This window comes from Myotis davidii, unplaced genomic scaffold (genome assembly GCF_000327345.1).
Source record: "Myotis davidii unplaced genomic scaffold, ASM32734v1 scaffold368, whole genome shotgun sequence".
NCBI lineage: Eukaryota > Metazoa > Chordata > Mammalia > Chiroptera > Vespertilionidae > Myotis > Myotis davidii.
The window spans coordinates 664721-680139 of record NW_006298786.1 but is presented as its reverse complement, the minus strand read 5'-3'; the positions used below and the strand labels follow the sequence as shown (position 1 = coordinate 680139).

The following is a 15419-nucleotide window of genomic DNA, read 5'->3' as shown; positions in this document are numbered from 1 at the left end:
CCTTTGTATTTTCCGCACTGCGCCTCCTCTGAGTCTCGGTATGCTGTTCTCTTTCCTTCTAGTTGAAGAATTTCCCCTCAGCCAGCTTTCCTGTGGTTCTGGGTGATGTCCGTTCCGTCTTTTAGTTGTATTTTTGAAGTGGTTGTGCGAGGCAGCAATCTCCGGTGTTTACCTATGCCGCCATCTTGGTTCTCCCAGTACTTCTTGAAACGTTCCTCTGCTCTTTGTAAAATGTAAATATTTTGTAAATATAAATATTTTGTAATGTAAGCTATTAAGTTGATTTTCTTTTCTGACTACACCAATTCTGTATCCTTTACTTGCTTCTTTGCCTTTCTGCTAGTTGTGGACACTCCCTAGGAGTGCACATTTCGTTGGCCATTCAAATAACTTTCACTGAGTCCCACCAGCTATGTTTGAGGTGCCCTGCTTAGGAGCCTAACGGGTAGTAGGAATAGGACTGGGCATGGAAGAGGAAACTGTAGTCCCTATTTCTAAGGGCTCTCTCATAGCATTGATGTGTAAAAACAAATATTGCCTTCTCCTCCTGATGGCACTCTTTCAGTTCAGACTACGACCATTCTCATGATCCCCTGAGATGTTGATGTGTGAGAGCCCACATCTTTCACTCATTCTCTACCTCTGATTAGTCAGTTCCTCTTCTAGGTCCTTTCCTTGCTGCTGTCACCACCCAGGTTCCCTCCCCCGTTTCATTTCTTCCCTTCTTCTCTTCCCTCCTCACCATTTTTAGGTCACCTACTAAGTGGCAAGCACTCACATTGGTATTCCTTCAGCTGCATTAATCAAAACTCCTCTGTGGTAAATGATGGAAACCTGTCTTGAGCTTGCTTAAGGAAAAATTAGTGTTATTGACGAATCTTGAATAATTCGCCGAACTAAAGAGATCATTACAACCAAATTTGGAGAAGAAAACCAAAACAGCTTTGATATCTTTAGGGACTGGAACCAGAGACTTGAAAAATCATCAAAATTCTCTTGTCTTCTTGTCTGTTTTTCTTTGCATATTGACTTCATTCTTCCCTTGCAGATTGTCTTCTTCCACATGTGAGGTGTATGGCTGTTGGCAGCTCTGGCTCACTTCTTCTCAGCTTTGCCATCAGAGAGGAAAGAGCTTTCTCCCACATCCAGTTGAGAAAATCCCAGCGAAGAACTTTGCCCACTCTTGAGCCAATCATTATGGCCAGGTGGGGGTATTGTGATTAGCCCAGCTTGAATCTGGTCCCTGCTCCTAGGAAATTACTGTGATTGGGGTGCTCTATGAATACTTCCTCTACTTGCTGCTGGGAGTGTGAGGTGTTGATCAGCAGTTTCCCCAAAAGTAGGGAGAGATTTATATCCCCTAAGAAGGGGAGCATGGCCACTCAGAGCACTTGGAGTCCACTCCATACACTACTTGAGCCTTTGCTTCCATCTCTCCGTTTTCCAGTCTATATTATGGTAAGAGTGTTCTTTCTGAAAGTTCCTTTTTGATCTGACCATACTCTAGTGCAGCATTTCTCCATTTTTAACATCAGAGTCACCTGGAAGGCTTGTTAAGACACAGATGCTCAGCTACCCCACTAGCATCTGATCCAGGAGTCTGGGGTGGGACCTGAGAATTTGCATTTCTGACGTGTGCAGGGGAAGCTGATGCTCCGCGTGCAGGGACTTCACAGCGAGAACCACTGCCCTGATGGCAAAACCCTGACTATTCTTTGCCTTTAGGACACTGACCAAGATCTTTACCTTCTCATGGAAGGAACTCCTCCCTCTGACCCTTTTCTGTTTTTCTCTCACTGTTCCCATTCTAGGATCCCTCTTTGCCAATTTGATTCATCTGATCCCTGTTCTTTAAAATGTTTTATACTTTCTTACCTCATTGCCTTTGAGAATAATTAATTGGAACAACTTTACTCACCACTGAATTCAGGATTTTAACAAAGGCATAACTTAAATTCTAATTCTAACATCATCTCTACTCCAGATAGAAGCAAACTTTGTTTCACAGAACCTCCGTTTATTCATTTATTCAGCAAACATTTACTAAACTCCTGCTCTATGAGGGACACTGTGTCCATAGTAATGAGCAAAACAGAATCCCTGCTCTCATGGAGCTTACATTCCAGTGGGGAGACACTCAACTATGTCTGGTGGGACTAAGAAAAGCTAAGCTGGGCAAGGGATAGAGATAAAAGAGGAGGATGGAGCTACTTCCCATAGGGTATGAAGGTAGCTCTCTAAGAGGACATTTGAGCAAAGATCTGAAACTCAATGGAAGAGCATTCTTTGTATCATTCATGTGGAATGTATTACTTATTACCAAACATTATGGCAATTTTTCCATGTGTACAGTTCTTATCTTCTCCAATAGGCTTTTAAGATTCTGAAGGGCAGTGGTCCCTCACACCACCATCATGTTGCCTCACAGGTGGGCATTTAGTGAAGATATGTCCCTGATGATGATTATACACATGAAGCTGATGATTTCCTTTCCCTATATGAATGTAGAGCCGACATAATATTATCTGAAATGTCACTGTAAGTTGTAATGAAGGAAGAGAGTTGTTAAACTTGAAGTGGGACTTATAATTTGTTATATGTGCTTTCCTCATAGTGAGTCTAATTTTCACAATTACACCTTGGTCTCATTGAATGAAGAATTTAATCGTGGACGAGGACTAAATGTGGGTGCCCGAGCTTGGGACAAGGGAGAGGTCTTGATGTTTTTCTGTGATGTTGATATATATTTCTCAGCCGAATTCCTTAACAGCTGCCGGTTAAATGCTGAGCCAGGTGCGTAAAATGATAGTAGATGAGCTGAGTGTAGAATTTAGAACAAGGTCAGCATGTTGCATATTTTTAATTAAGTTAATTATGTTTTATAAAAGTTATATTAGGTATAATTTAACAATATTAAGTCAAAAGGTGAAAATTTGTCCCTCTGAAGTTCATACGCCTTGTTCTCTTATGGCCAAATTCTAATGTCTACATTTGAATGCAAATAAACAAATGCAAAGAAATAAAGTCTTGAAATTGACAAGGAGGAAGCAGCACCCATCAGATAAAGAGCCAAGCCAGCTGTGTGGAGATATGGGAGTCAAAAGCACTCCATGTCAGGTGATGGCACCTGTACACACACGGGCATTCACACATGCTTGGTCTCCAGACTATGCATGTGGCATGATTTACTATAGTTTGCTTTATGTTATAGATACTTTTAAATGTATGAGCAAATGGCACTTTTATAAATAAAATCTATAAATGCTTTTAAATGTAATTTAAATCTTGAAATGCAAAGCTTTTCTGTATTTTAAGGATCTCAGTGGGTTTTTTAATGTAGAACTATTTATATCTTGCAAATTATTACCACCTTATTAATTAGTTTGGTGGGATGTCAGGAACTCTCTTAGAGCCTATTGAGTAAGCAAGGGTTAGGTTTACTTTTGTTACACCAGACAGCATGAAATTCAAAATGTGTAAGTTGAAGGAGATACTTGCTCAATGTGAAAGAAATGGTTTTATATCCAGAAATAGTTTTGCCTCTGGGAGACTGAGCTCCTCATCCCTAAGTGGGTTTTAAGGAAAGTGAGATGAGATTAGTATCTTCTAGGATTCTTGTAATAAGAAGGCTGCTACCTTACATACAGGGTCCTTGACAACTACTGAGCACTTTATATTATCTCATCTGATTGAGGCCAGTCTTAGCAAGGGGTTCCCCGTTAAGGGGAGATGAGCTAGTTAGTTAGCTGTTAAGGTCCCTTCAGTGCTATCAAGCTGAATGATAATGACAAGACTTTCTGCAGGGGCTGTACATCAGGTATTTTTTATTCTTACCTTTCCAACTTTTCCAAATCTTATTCAAATGTATCTGTAGTTCTGTGTTTTCATTATTCTCTATATTTCTATTCTCTGTACAGTATTCTTTGGATTTACTGTTTCTATGGTTAATTCTGAAGGGTGAATTTAACATAAGTTTCTTGGTGACTGCCAAAGTTAACCTGTATATTCCTGCTAATTAGATGAAATAATGAGTAATAAATGGCTCACCTAATGAATAGCTGAGAAAATAGCTTTGTGTATCTCTCGAAAGTCAAGGGAATAAATGTTTGGAGCACCCTTTAGTGTGTTTTTTTCCTCTGTTGTTTTTCAAGGTTATAATTCCTTGGCCTGGCCTACTGATATGTTATAAAATCATCATCATGTTTATCAAATCAGTAGGATGTTCAGTAGCCTGAATATTAATAAAATACAATATTGATATAATAAAATCATCATATGGGATCAAAGAAAGACTTTAATATAATAACATAATATTAGTAGATATTGTAATATAGATCAGTTCTTCATTTTATGACCTTGTGTGATATAGATGTATATTTTAATTTATAGGTAAGAAGGTGTTTTACCCTGTGGTATTCAGTCTTTACAACCCTGCCATTGTTTATGCCAATCAGAATGTGCCCCCTCCTGTGGAGCAGCAGCTGGTAAGACTATCACTGTATTATGAAAGGCCACAAAGATCCTTTCTAGGTTCCTTTATATTTGTTTCACAAGTAGAAAACAAAATTTCAATAAAAATCTGTAGTTATTATAAACACATTTTCATAGTCTCTCTTTGCTATCCCCATAAAATATTTTCATATTTATTGTTTTAGAATTCTGTCATTCCAGAGGAAAAAAAAGTTTGGGCCACAGAGAAAACTTCATATTTCAGAATGTGAAAATTTTGGTTATTTTTGCCAACATATTTTTAGTAATACTAAAAATAAATTTTAAAAACCTTTGTAACTAGAAATTAAAACTATTAGATAACTAAAAAGGAATAACATACTATAGGAAATTACTTAAAAAGTCATGGCATGGGAATGTCACATGTCGGAACTTATACTGGTACTTATATCAGCATAATAGTTATAGTTACAATAGAGGCCTGGTGCATGGGATTCATGCACTGGTGGGGGGTGTGGCCTGCGGGAATCAGCCCGCTGTGGGAGCGCTGCTCATCCCGGTCAGCCTAGCAGCTGTGGACCCACCCTCTGAGCGGCTGCCCACCCGGTTAGCCAAGCTGCCCTCCCACTGTGGGAGTGCACTGACCACCAGGGGCAGCTCCTGCATTGAGCATCTGCCCTCTGGTGGTCAGTGTGTGTCATAGCAACTGGTCAACCGGTCGTTGTGGTCATTCTGCTTTTCGGTCACTGGGTTTTTATTATATAGGATGAATTTTTAATTTTAAATAAGTAACTATGTTAGAATAATTTAGGTTTACAGAAAAGGTGGGAAGATAGTATAAAGTGTTCCTAGATTTCATCCAGTTTCCCCTAATTTTAACATTTTATGTAACCATGGTACATTTGTCAAAATTAAAAAATTAATATTGCTAAGTTACTGCTAGCTACACTAAGGAATTTATTAGGATTTCACCAGTTTTTCTACTAATCCCTTTACTGTTCCAGGATCCAGTCCAGAATACTATATTGCATTTAGCCTAATTCTTTATTGTTAACATTAGGGAAAAATGGAAACAAATGAACTAAGAAATCAGTTTAAGATGCTAAAAAATTGAATAACTCAGAGGGAGAAAATATAAAGGCATAAATTCAGGAATCAAAAATAATAGTTTGACAAATATAGGAGGTTATTTATTAGGTGCAAAAACATTTTTAATCATATAGTAGGTAAATTCAAGGTAAAAAGGAAAATACAGCATTGAAATTTATAAGAAAACATTGAGAAAATGAATTTTATATATGTTTTAAAAATTCTAAATAAAAGGAAATGTTTGAGAATTTATAAACCATTAATATGAGCTAAATTTGTTAGTGTTTTATAAAAGCTGATGTTAGTATTTGGAAAAACTCATGTTTTGTTAGTGAGTTTTTCCAAATTTTCAAAGAAGAGGTAATATTAATGCCATATGATCCACTTAATATATTTTATGAGACCAGTATATCTTCATACAAATACTTGGCAAAGAATGTACACACACATATATACACATCTACCTATATCTTATTACTTAGGAATATTGATACAAATGGGGTAAAAATGGCAAATCAGGCACCCATATCTGCCTTATCTAGCATCCTTTGTAAAAATAAATTAAGAAGAAAAAAGCATACTCATATTGGAAAATTAGAGAATTACCCTTAATAGTCTAAAGTTTGAGAAATCTCTGTAAAATGGCAGTAGATAAAGGATTAATGGAGGAGAGAACAATCTGGAACATGTTCAGGAGGACATGGTGGAATATGTATTCTTGATTCTCCAGGGGTTGCTAAGCAGCAGGCATCCCAGAGATTGGCCTGCAGTCTGAGGCAGTCTGCATAGTCCCTGGAGCCAGAAAGTTGGGGCAGGGTACTGAGAATACTGAGTTGTAGGGAGGATAGGGAGCCCCAGAATTCGAAGATGAGCTGCTGTTGATACGTTGTACCCTAGACCATGTTCAGCCTCCCTCCACTGTTACTGGAGAGAGGCCCCTGTGATCATAGCTAACAGCCATGGGTTTTGAACAGTGATTTTGTAACAAAGGTGAGTAGCAGTTAAGTAAGATCAGCCAGACACTTGGGGGAAACCAGTGACATGAAAGAGGCAGGATCTCTGTCACCTCTTACTCACTGCTGTGTCCCAGCTCCCAGAACTATGTCCACAGATTAAACACATTGATGTGCAGTGGAGTATCAGTAAAATAAAAGAGGGTTATCAGGCTTCAACTTATTTGATTCTGGGGACTCAGTATCATCAAAGCCCTGAGTTTCTTTCTTTGCTTGGACTTCAGAAGTGACAGCTTTTTTCAAAGCTGGTTTCCCTCATGGTGGAAAAGGACTGTAGCAGTTCCAAACGTTGCTATATCCTACACCTGGGATTGGCAAACTTACTCTGTATAGAGCCACATAGAAAATATTTGGGGCTTTACAGGCCATACAGTCCCTGTTGCAATTATTCAACTCTACCATTGTAACATGAAAGCAGCCATATGAAATTAGTAAACAAATGAATATGACTGTATTCCAATAATAGTATTTACAAAACCTGGTGGCAAGCCAGATTTAGCCCAGAAGCTGAAATGTGCTGACTTCTGCCCTACACCATCCAAAAAGAGCAAGTTTCTTCTCTAGTTTCTTTAGCTTTCTCAAAGGGACAGGAGGCTTTGTTTTCTAAAGTTCTCAACAACCCTCCCCTTTTTTCTAAAGCCTATTAATGAACCAGTTCCTTACTTAAGTGGGGTGAGACTGTCAGATTGGTATAGAGCCCTCAATGCCCAGTCTGAAGGTACAGGTGGAAGGAGTTTAGTTGAAACTCATGGTTGCATGGGGCCAAAACTGTACATACTCAGGAAGGGAATAGGGGAATGGATGCTGGGTAGGCACCAAATAAGGCCCACTCTGTACACTTGATCACAGTGTATTACAGTATGTGCATCTGTTGTGCTCCTAGATTGAATGAAGGCCCTGAGGTCAGGCCCCACACTGCTTGATTATTAGTAACCTCAGCTTGCACCTTGTACAGGGCTTGAACTCAAATATATTGAAAGCAGCCAGATCCTTGCTTCTTGTATTATTAGTTACTAATTATTATTTTCCATATAAACAACTGTAAACCTTTTTCCCCACTCTGTATATTTTTTGGTTTTATAAGGATTTAATAATAAAAAATGTTTTCATTACCAGTTATATAAATGACTGGAAAATTATTTGGAAAGCATTAATTTTTTATTGTTGATTAAAACTTTTTCTAGTCCTTAAGGGACTAATTTTATTTATTTATCTTTCTCTAACGTAAGGTTCACAAAAAGGATTCAGGCTTTTGGCGAGATTTTGGCTTTGGAATGACTTGTCAGTACCGATCAGATTTCCTGACCATTGGTAAGTATACCTTACATTTAAGGATGGGACTTTATGAATTTACAGTACTACCTTATGGAAATTTCTAAAAAGTTTCAGATTTGAGTATTTTTCTATTAAATTATAAATGTCTGAGAATAGCTGTAAAGAGGAGCCTGGATATAGGAAATGCAACATGAGTTTATAATTATATTGTCTTTAAATAGCAAAAATGACATAAAGATAAAATAAAAGTGTAATATATTATTGTTTCTTTAAAACACTACTTTTGATATCTGTGTGACTTGTTACCATATTTGCAGTTGATTTGAATTCTCTAACAAGAGATCTGTTGTAATCATGGGTTGTTATAGCAGAAAGTAATGTTGAGTTATCTAGTCCAAAGGCTTTTATATTTTTTATTGAGAAATGAAACCCCCTTTAATTGTCTATTGAACTGTTATGCAAAATTCTAGTATCTAAAACAAATGAAAAAACAGCTGCTCTCTCTGACTCTGGTTGAATTTAGAATTGGGGGGTGGGGGACGGCTAGGAGTTACTAGCTTAGTCCCCTAAACCGGAGATGACCATGAAGAATTTAATTGAAGCTTCCTGCCCGACCCCAACTCCATTCTTACCCAGCAGAAAATAGTGCCAGTGCAGTTTCAGAAAGCAGGGTGAGACTTCCAGTCATGATGGCAAAGTAGGTGAACACTGTGTTTGCCTGCTCCCACAATTACATCAAAACTACAACTAAATTACAGAACAACCACCCTGAGAACCACCTGAAGACTAGGTAAACAGAACTCTTATATATAAGGATATAAAGAAGAAGCCATGTCGGGACTGTTAACTGGACAGAGTTGTATAACAGGCTAGTTCACACTCACATGTGAATTAGGAGGGATATTTTGTCCATAGAGGTCCCCCCTGAGAAACAAGGGATCCCAACCCAACACCAGGCTCTGCAGCCCAGACCACCAGTGCTAGGGGCAGCAGCTTAAGAAACACCAATGACAAATAGGAACTGAACTGTTGGGCTTTGGGGTGAGCACTGGAGAGGCAGGTCTGTCCAAGACAAGTGCTGGCAGGCACCATTTTCCTTTGTTGAGCCCTTCCCCCACCCAGCCTGCAGGTGCAGGCAGTAACAAATCTGAGTCTGCATGAAACTAGATAACACAGTTCCCACCACCCTAATGATGCCCTGAGACCCCGCCCCATCCAACCTGTGCACCGGCCTGAACATCTTTCAGCAACTGTTCCTCACAAGCAATGGGCTGCAACCCATGCATGCTGTGAATTCCCTTAAATCTCTGAAAAGTCCACATACCCCAGACAAGCATCAGCTGGCCTCAGCATGCCCTGTACTTCTTGCTAAGTGACCCTCAGCCAGGCACTAACAGCAGCCTGCCTTGATTCACAGCATAACCACACCCAGGTGCCTTCAATCCCAGAACAGGCAGCTACCAAGAACTGATCACTTTGTACCTCCTACCAGGTGGCCTCAGGTAGGGAATAGGCAGAGGCTGACCGGGGCCTGCACTGGAGCCCCTCCCAAGAGGCCCCAGGACCAACAGAACTAACTGCCATCTTTCTTGTATGGAGACCACACTAGAGCACCAACCAATTAGCTCCAAAAAGACACACCAAACGGGTGGGCTCCAAAGAAACCAGAGTCCCACTACAGCAAATCCCAGTCAACAGCTCATCCTCTGTAATCACAGCCAGTCCTCACAGCCAGTCAGTTAGAGAGTCAGTTCTACCTGCTGGAGTGCCAACAGCAATCAAGACTCAACTACAACGGATGAGAACACACAACCCACACAAAGGGTAGCCCTGGAGCATCAGGCTCAGGTGACGAGGGAGACAGTGCCACTGGGCCCCACAAGAAACCTACTACAAAAGGCCAACCTGCCAAGACCTGGAGATGTAGCAGAGCTACCTAAAATGTACAAACACAGAGAGGCAGACAAAATGACATGTCCCAAATGAAAGAACAGGACAAAAGTTCAGAAAAAGAACTAAACAAAAAGGAGGAAAGCAATCTACCAGATACAGAGGTGAAAACATAAGGATGCTCAGTGAACTTAGGGGAAGAATAGATGAACAAGTAAGACCTTACACAAGGGGACCGAAATCATAAAAAAAGAACTAGTCAGCGGCCAGTTACACTTCCACTTACCTCTTCCCAGTACCAAACTGAATTACAATAAAAATATAGAACAGTCAACCTGAATAACCAACTGAAGACTGCTGAACAGAATTCTTATGCTCACAGGTTTACAGAAGCCACATAGAGACTGGCAGGAAGGGCAGAGGCACAGAGAGGGCTGGCGCCACTTCCACTGGTGTTGGCTGAGATTCCTGAGGGATATCTCAGCTACAGAGGTTCCCCCTTACGAGTATGGGTCTCAACCCCACACTGGTTCCCCAGTCCAGACCACCACGTGTTGTGTGGAAGAAGCACCCACATAACCTCTGGCTGTGAAAGTCAGCTGGGATTCTGACCACCAGGGCAAGACGGAGTCTGCTAACGACCTAGCGCCCTCCTAAAAGGTCAGCACACAAGATTTCATTCGCAGCCACTGCCTGGGCTCTGGCAGAAGGAAGGCAGAGCTGATGAGAATCCTGTGAGGACAGACTGGGTTTTGTGGCTGCAGGGACAGCTGCCAGGGTCCCTGTGCTTAGTTCCTCTCACACACTGTGGATGCCGTCTTTCTTGTGTGGAGCTCACCTTTCTAGATGGCATCAGCCTGGGGGAATGCATAGTCCCACCTCTGGACTCCCTGCGGCCCCATGCTGCAGAGCTCACACCCTGCAGAGGAATCAGCTGCCTGGGCCTAGGTGTAGAGGCCTGGGCAGACTCAGGGTGTCAGTGATTGAGTTGAGTGGGCAAAAGCCATTTTTCCCACCATCCCAGTAGCCTGACTAGCACCTCCCACTAAACCTTAGTGACTAAGGGGAGATCCACCAGCCCCACCCTTTGGGTTTTTGGTGACCCTGCACTGCCGGTACTGAACTCTCTGTGATGTCCAGGCAGAATCTGGAACGGGCTGAGTTGTGTGGCTCTAAGCCATGGCCATTTTTCCTTCACACATCTGACCATTGCCGAGCCCTCCCTTCACACAACCAAATTTTGGTCTGTTTGGTCCTGATAAACTCTGCTGGCCTCATCCTGATGACTTTCTGACACCCTACTCTACCACAAAGGTCTGCAGGCACTGGCAAGTGGCAGGTAGCCTTGTGCTCTGGGACGTTTGCTGAGTGACCACAGACTCAGCACTGCCATGGAGGTTGAACCTGTATTGAGCCGGTGGACACCACTCACCCTGGTGACTCACTGAGTACCTAGCGCACACAACTCACATACCACCAGAGACTCTCAGAAACTAGCCTACCAGGCAGCCAACGGGGGAGGCAGGTGAATCAGGTGGAGGCCTTGTGCTGACCTGCCTCAGGCTTCTTGCTGGTGGAAGCTCTCCTTGGTGTACAGTTTGGTTCTCATGCAGCGGCAGCCACAAAGTAGATCACTTTGTAACTTCAAGCAGGTTGCCCAGGGCCAGTCACAACCAGCGTCTGATATTGATCTGCACCAGACTCCCTCCCAGGAGGCCCCAGAACCAACACACCCCGTTGAGAGCTTCACACAACATCAGAGCAGAATCCAGTTAGCTTCAGAAGTGGCACATCCAAAGGGAGATCTCAACAGGCTCTAGAACCTGCTCAATCAAATTCTGCTGTGTGTGGTCAGCACCACACAGAAACAACTACAAAGAGGCAGCAAGAGGCGGAGACAAATAACATGTCCCAAATGAAAGAACCATAAAAAAGAACCAGTCAGAAAGTAGAATACAATATCTGAAATGAAGAATACACTAGAGCCCTAGCTGGTTTTGTCCAGTGGATAGAGCGTTGGCCTGTGGACTGAACAGTCCTGGGTTTGATTCTGGTCAGGGGCACATGCCCGGATTGCAGGCTCAATCCCCAGTGGGGGGCATGCAGGAGGCAGCCATTCAATGATTCTCACATCTTTGATGTTTCTATCTCTCTCTCCCTCTCCCTTCTTCTCTGAAATCAATAAAAATAATAAAAAGTATTTTTTTAAAAAGAATACACTAGAAGGAATAAACAATAGGTTAAATGAAGCAGAGGATTGATGATATGGAAGACAAGGTAACAGAAAACACCTAATCATAGTAGCAAAAAGAACATTTTTTAAAAAATTAGGGTAGTTTAAGAAACCTTTGGAACAACATGAAGTGTAACAACCACATCATAGAGGTACCAGAAGGAGAGGAGCCAGTGGCATTGAGAATCTACTTGAAGAAATATTCTTCGTGCTTCTTTAAAAAGTTTTTTGTTTAGCTCAAACTAGTCTCAACTTTAACTCCCATTTCCTGTGCCCCCTCTAGTTAGCCCTCTGCCCCATTACTCCATCAGAATTGTTCTATGTGAGGTTATAAGTGATATTTATGGTTCATTTTATGTTCTTAACTGAGCAGCTGCATATATTTGACCATTTCTTCCTCAAGACACTCTCTTCACTTGACCACGGTGATATTTTCTCCCTCTGGGGCCATTTCTCAGTCTCTTATCTTTCTCTGCCTATTTAACCTCTAGATGTTGGCAGTTCTGTTTAGACCTGGGCTCTACTCTCCTTGTAAACCAGTCAGTCATTTCATCCATTCCTTGTGGCTATAAATCCTTTGTGTAGTCATTCTCAGACTTATATCTCCAGCTTAGCCATTTCTTCTATGTTTCCCCATTGGTAAGTTTTATTGACCCAGAAACACTTGCATTTCAAAGGTTAGAAAGAAAATGTAATAAAATATTAATGATAGTGAGATTATGGGTGACTTATATTTCCTCCTTTACTTGACTTTCTAAAGATTTTCTGTAGATCTTTAAAGTTTACAAAGCTATATCAAATATGTATTTAATTTAATTCTGACACTCAACAACAGTCCTCGAGTTCCTAGGTGTCATCTGGTAACTAGACTTCCCCAGTTGAACTGTTCTGGCTGCCAGGCAGTTACTTAGAGTGTTATTTTTGATCCTGCAGGTGGATTTGACATGGAAGTTAAAGGTTGGGGTGGAGAAGATGTTCATCTTTATCGAAAATACTTACACGGTGACCTGATTGTGATTCGGACCCCGGTTCCGGGTCTTTTCCACCTGTGGCATGAGAAACGCTGTGCTGACGAGTTGACCCCTGAGCAGTACCGCATGTGCATTCAGTCCAAAGCCATGAATGAAGCCTCTCACTCGCACATGGGAATGCTGGTCTTCAGGGAAGAGATAGAGACACATCTTCGCAAGCAGGCATACAGGACAAATAGCGAAGCTGTTGGTTAACCTAACCATCGACACATTAGTCCGAACCATAAACCAGCAGCAAACCACAACCAGCACTATTTATTTAGCCTTAATTCCAGTGCCAGATGCAGTGCCTCTTTCAAAGAATACATGCTTGTCTTCTGTACTCTTTCCAACATTACTTTACCATAGCAGTATAACTTCATATGAGAAGAAAAAGCAACTGTTTCAATGCAAAGCCTGTTTGTGAGAATATTGCACTATGGAATCATTGATAAATCAGAATTTGGTGTTTGGTCCCAAAGTCGTTTTGAGTTAGTCTGTACTCCGAGTCCATGTTCTGATGTTTCCTGGCTGCACCTGGGCTAAGGGATGGAATGTGTTGTGATGATGGTCAGTAAGGAGCATCCCGTCCCCGCAGAGGTAGAGAGTTACAGATGGGGTGTCTGGACAAGGGCTCTTCGCTGACCACTGAGTCAACTTGCTTGGTTTTTATTTTTATTTTTTTATTGATAAGAGAGAGAGAGAGAGAGAGAGAGAGAGATATCAATCGTTGCCTCCCTTATGCGCTCTGGGGATTGAACCTGCAACCTAGGTATGTGCCCCGACCAGGAATTAAAACCGCAACCTTTGATTGTTATAAGGGACATGTTCTAACCAGCTGGGCCACCTAGCCAGGACTGTTGCTTGGTTTTTAAATGGAGATTTTCGGTCAGTTGCTTGAAGAATCCTTTTTCAGTGAAGCAGAGGACAGTTACATGACACATCTGAAATCCCCAATCAGGAGGAGACAGAAGTAAAGACCCCTTAACTCCGTGTTGCTTAGTCCCCTCAATGTCTGTTTTTAAACAATTGGGTAACTGTGGGAAATACTTAGATGAGAATCCATGACTTGATTAAAATATAAAGTGTTATTACTTTGTCATAATTTTGGGGATTAGAAGTCAAGTTGCTGTAGAGTGTAGACTGTTTTGAACTGAAATCGACATGGAAACGTCTTAGCAGACACTTACTGTGTTGGAGTTCAGGACACTGGTGGTGTCTGGGAGCATCAGTGTACATGAGCCTACACTCTCAGGGCCATTAGTGGTGGGGGTTCAAAAAAGATGAGCATAGCATGGTGCTGTGTGTGTTTGTCTTATCTCATTTAGCATGGGTTCATATGTATTTACTGTCCTTCTTTCCTAATAAGTTAATATATCTACATATGTATTTGCATTATAATACTTTGAGAGTTTCACTGAAGAGAGAAAAAAACAATTTAATGAGATATGCCATAAGATCACACTGATTTGAGAAAAGGGGAAGCAGTATGAAATCTCAATTACAGAATTGTTTTAGAGATATATATTACTTGCAGATAGAATGATGTTTTGAGGTATAAATTATATTAATGAGAAAAGATAAATAAGAAATTATATTCAGATAGGACTATACTATGTTATTTATCACACATGGATCTTTTACTATAGGGTCAATTGCTAGATCCAGAAATTGGAGATACAGTGAAAGGCATGCATAGATTTTTGAATCTTTGGTTTTTAAAAAGGGACCTATGCTGTATTCTTTCTATTTGTATATAAACCTCTGAAAAATCACAGAAGAAAAATCATTTCTCTTTTGGCTCAGTAAATCATACCATTTGAAATATAAATTCTAAATTTCTTGGTGCTACATGAATTCAATTTTACAATAATTCTTACTAATTATTCTTGTAAGTTTTAAGTTGGGGTAGCACTTAGGCTTATTTTATTTTTGAAAATATGTAAAATGTCCAAAATTATTCAGGCTGTTGTCTCATTTTTATACAAGTATTTATTATGAAGACCAGTGAAAAGTGAGGGAACCTAATTATTTGCAAAGGTAAGTTTCAGCTTCTTTTTTGACATAATCAAATGATTTTATCTTCTGGTTTTTTTTAAACTAGCTTTTAATTTAAAGATGGAAGCTAAACAGTGAAAACAGTACTATGTTTTTGACATTAAACGGTACCAATAAAGTATTTTTTATCAAAAATTAAATGAAAATGTGATCATTTCTTTTTGTTGTGAAATATCATAAGTATAGGAATGTGTAAAGCATGTATTTATGTACTTTAAAGAATAATAAAGCAACACCAGGGCACCAACTACCCAAATTAGGATATAGAACATTACCAGTGAAAGGTCTTCCGTGTGCCCCTTCTAATCACTTCCTGATTTTTGTGGTAATTTTTCTTCTTCTCTCATTTTTATTTGTTTGTTTGTTAATCCTCACCAAAGGACATTTTTTCAATTGATTTTT

General features: G+C 40.5%; 1 protein-coding gene across 4 annotated transcripts in view; it reads left to right on the top strand.

Moving 5' to 3' along the window:
* CSGALNACT2 (chondroitin sulfate N-acetylgalactosaminyltransferase 2) overlaps window positions 1–15157 on the top strand; it is a 33594-nt gene extending 18437 nt beyond the window's left edge. Inside the window, exons 5-8 of one of the 4 annotated variants that reach the window (XM_015570965.1) lie at window positions 2615–2793; window positions 4390–4484; window positions 7781–7862; window positions 14949–15157. In XM_015570965.1, the coding sequence (XP_015426451.1) occupies window positions 2615–2793; window positions 4390–4484; window positions 7781–7862; window positions 14949–14977 (385 nt within the window). In that variant the 3' untranslated portion in view covers window positions 14978–15157. Of the gene's footprint in view, window positions 1–2614; window positions 2794–4389; window positions 4485–7780; window positions 7863–12047; window positions 12087–12882; window positions 13441–14948 lie in introns of those variants that run through there. The other 3 variants (XM_006774503.2, XM_015570964.1, XM_015570966.1) reach the window with 3 other exon arrangements.
* Window positions 15158–15419: the final 262 nt, after the last annotated feature.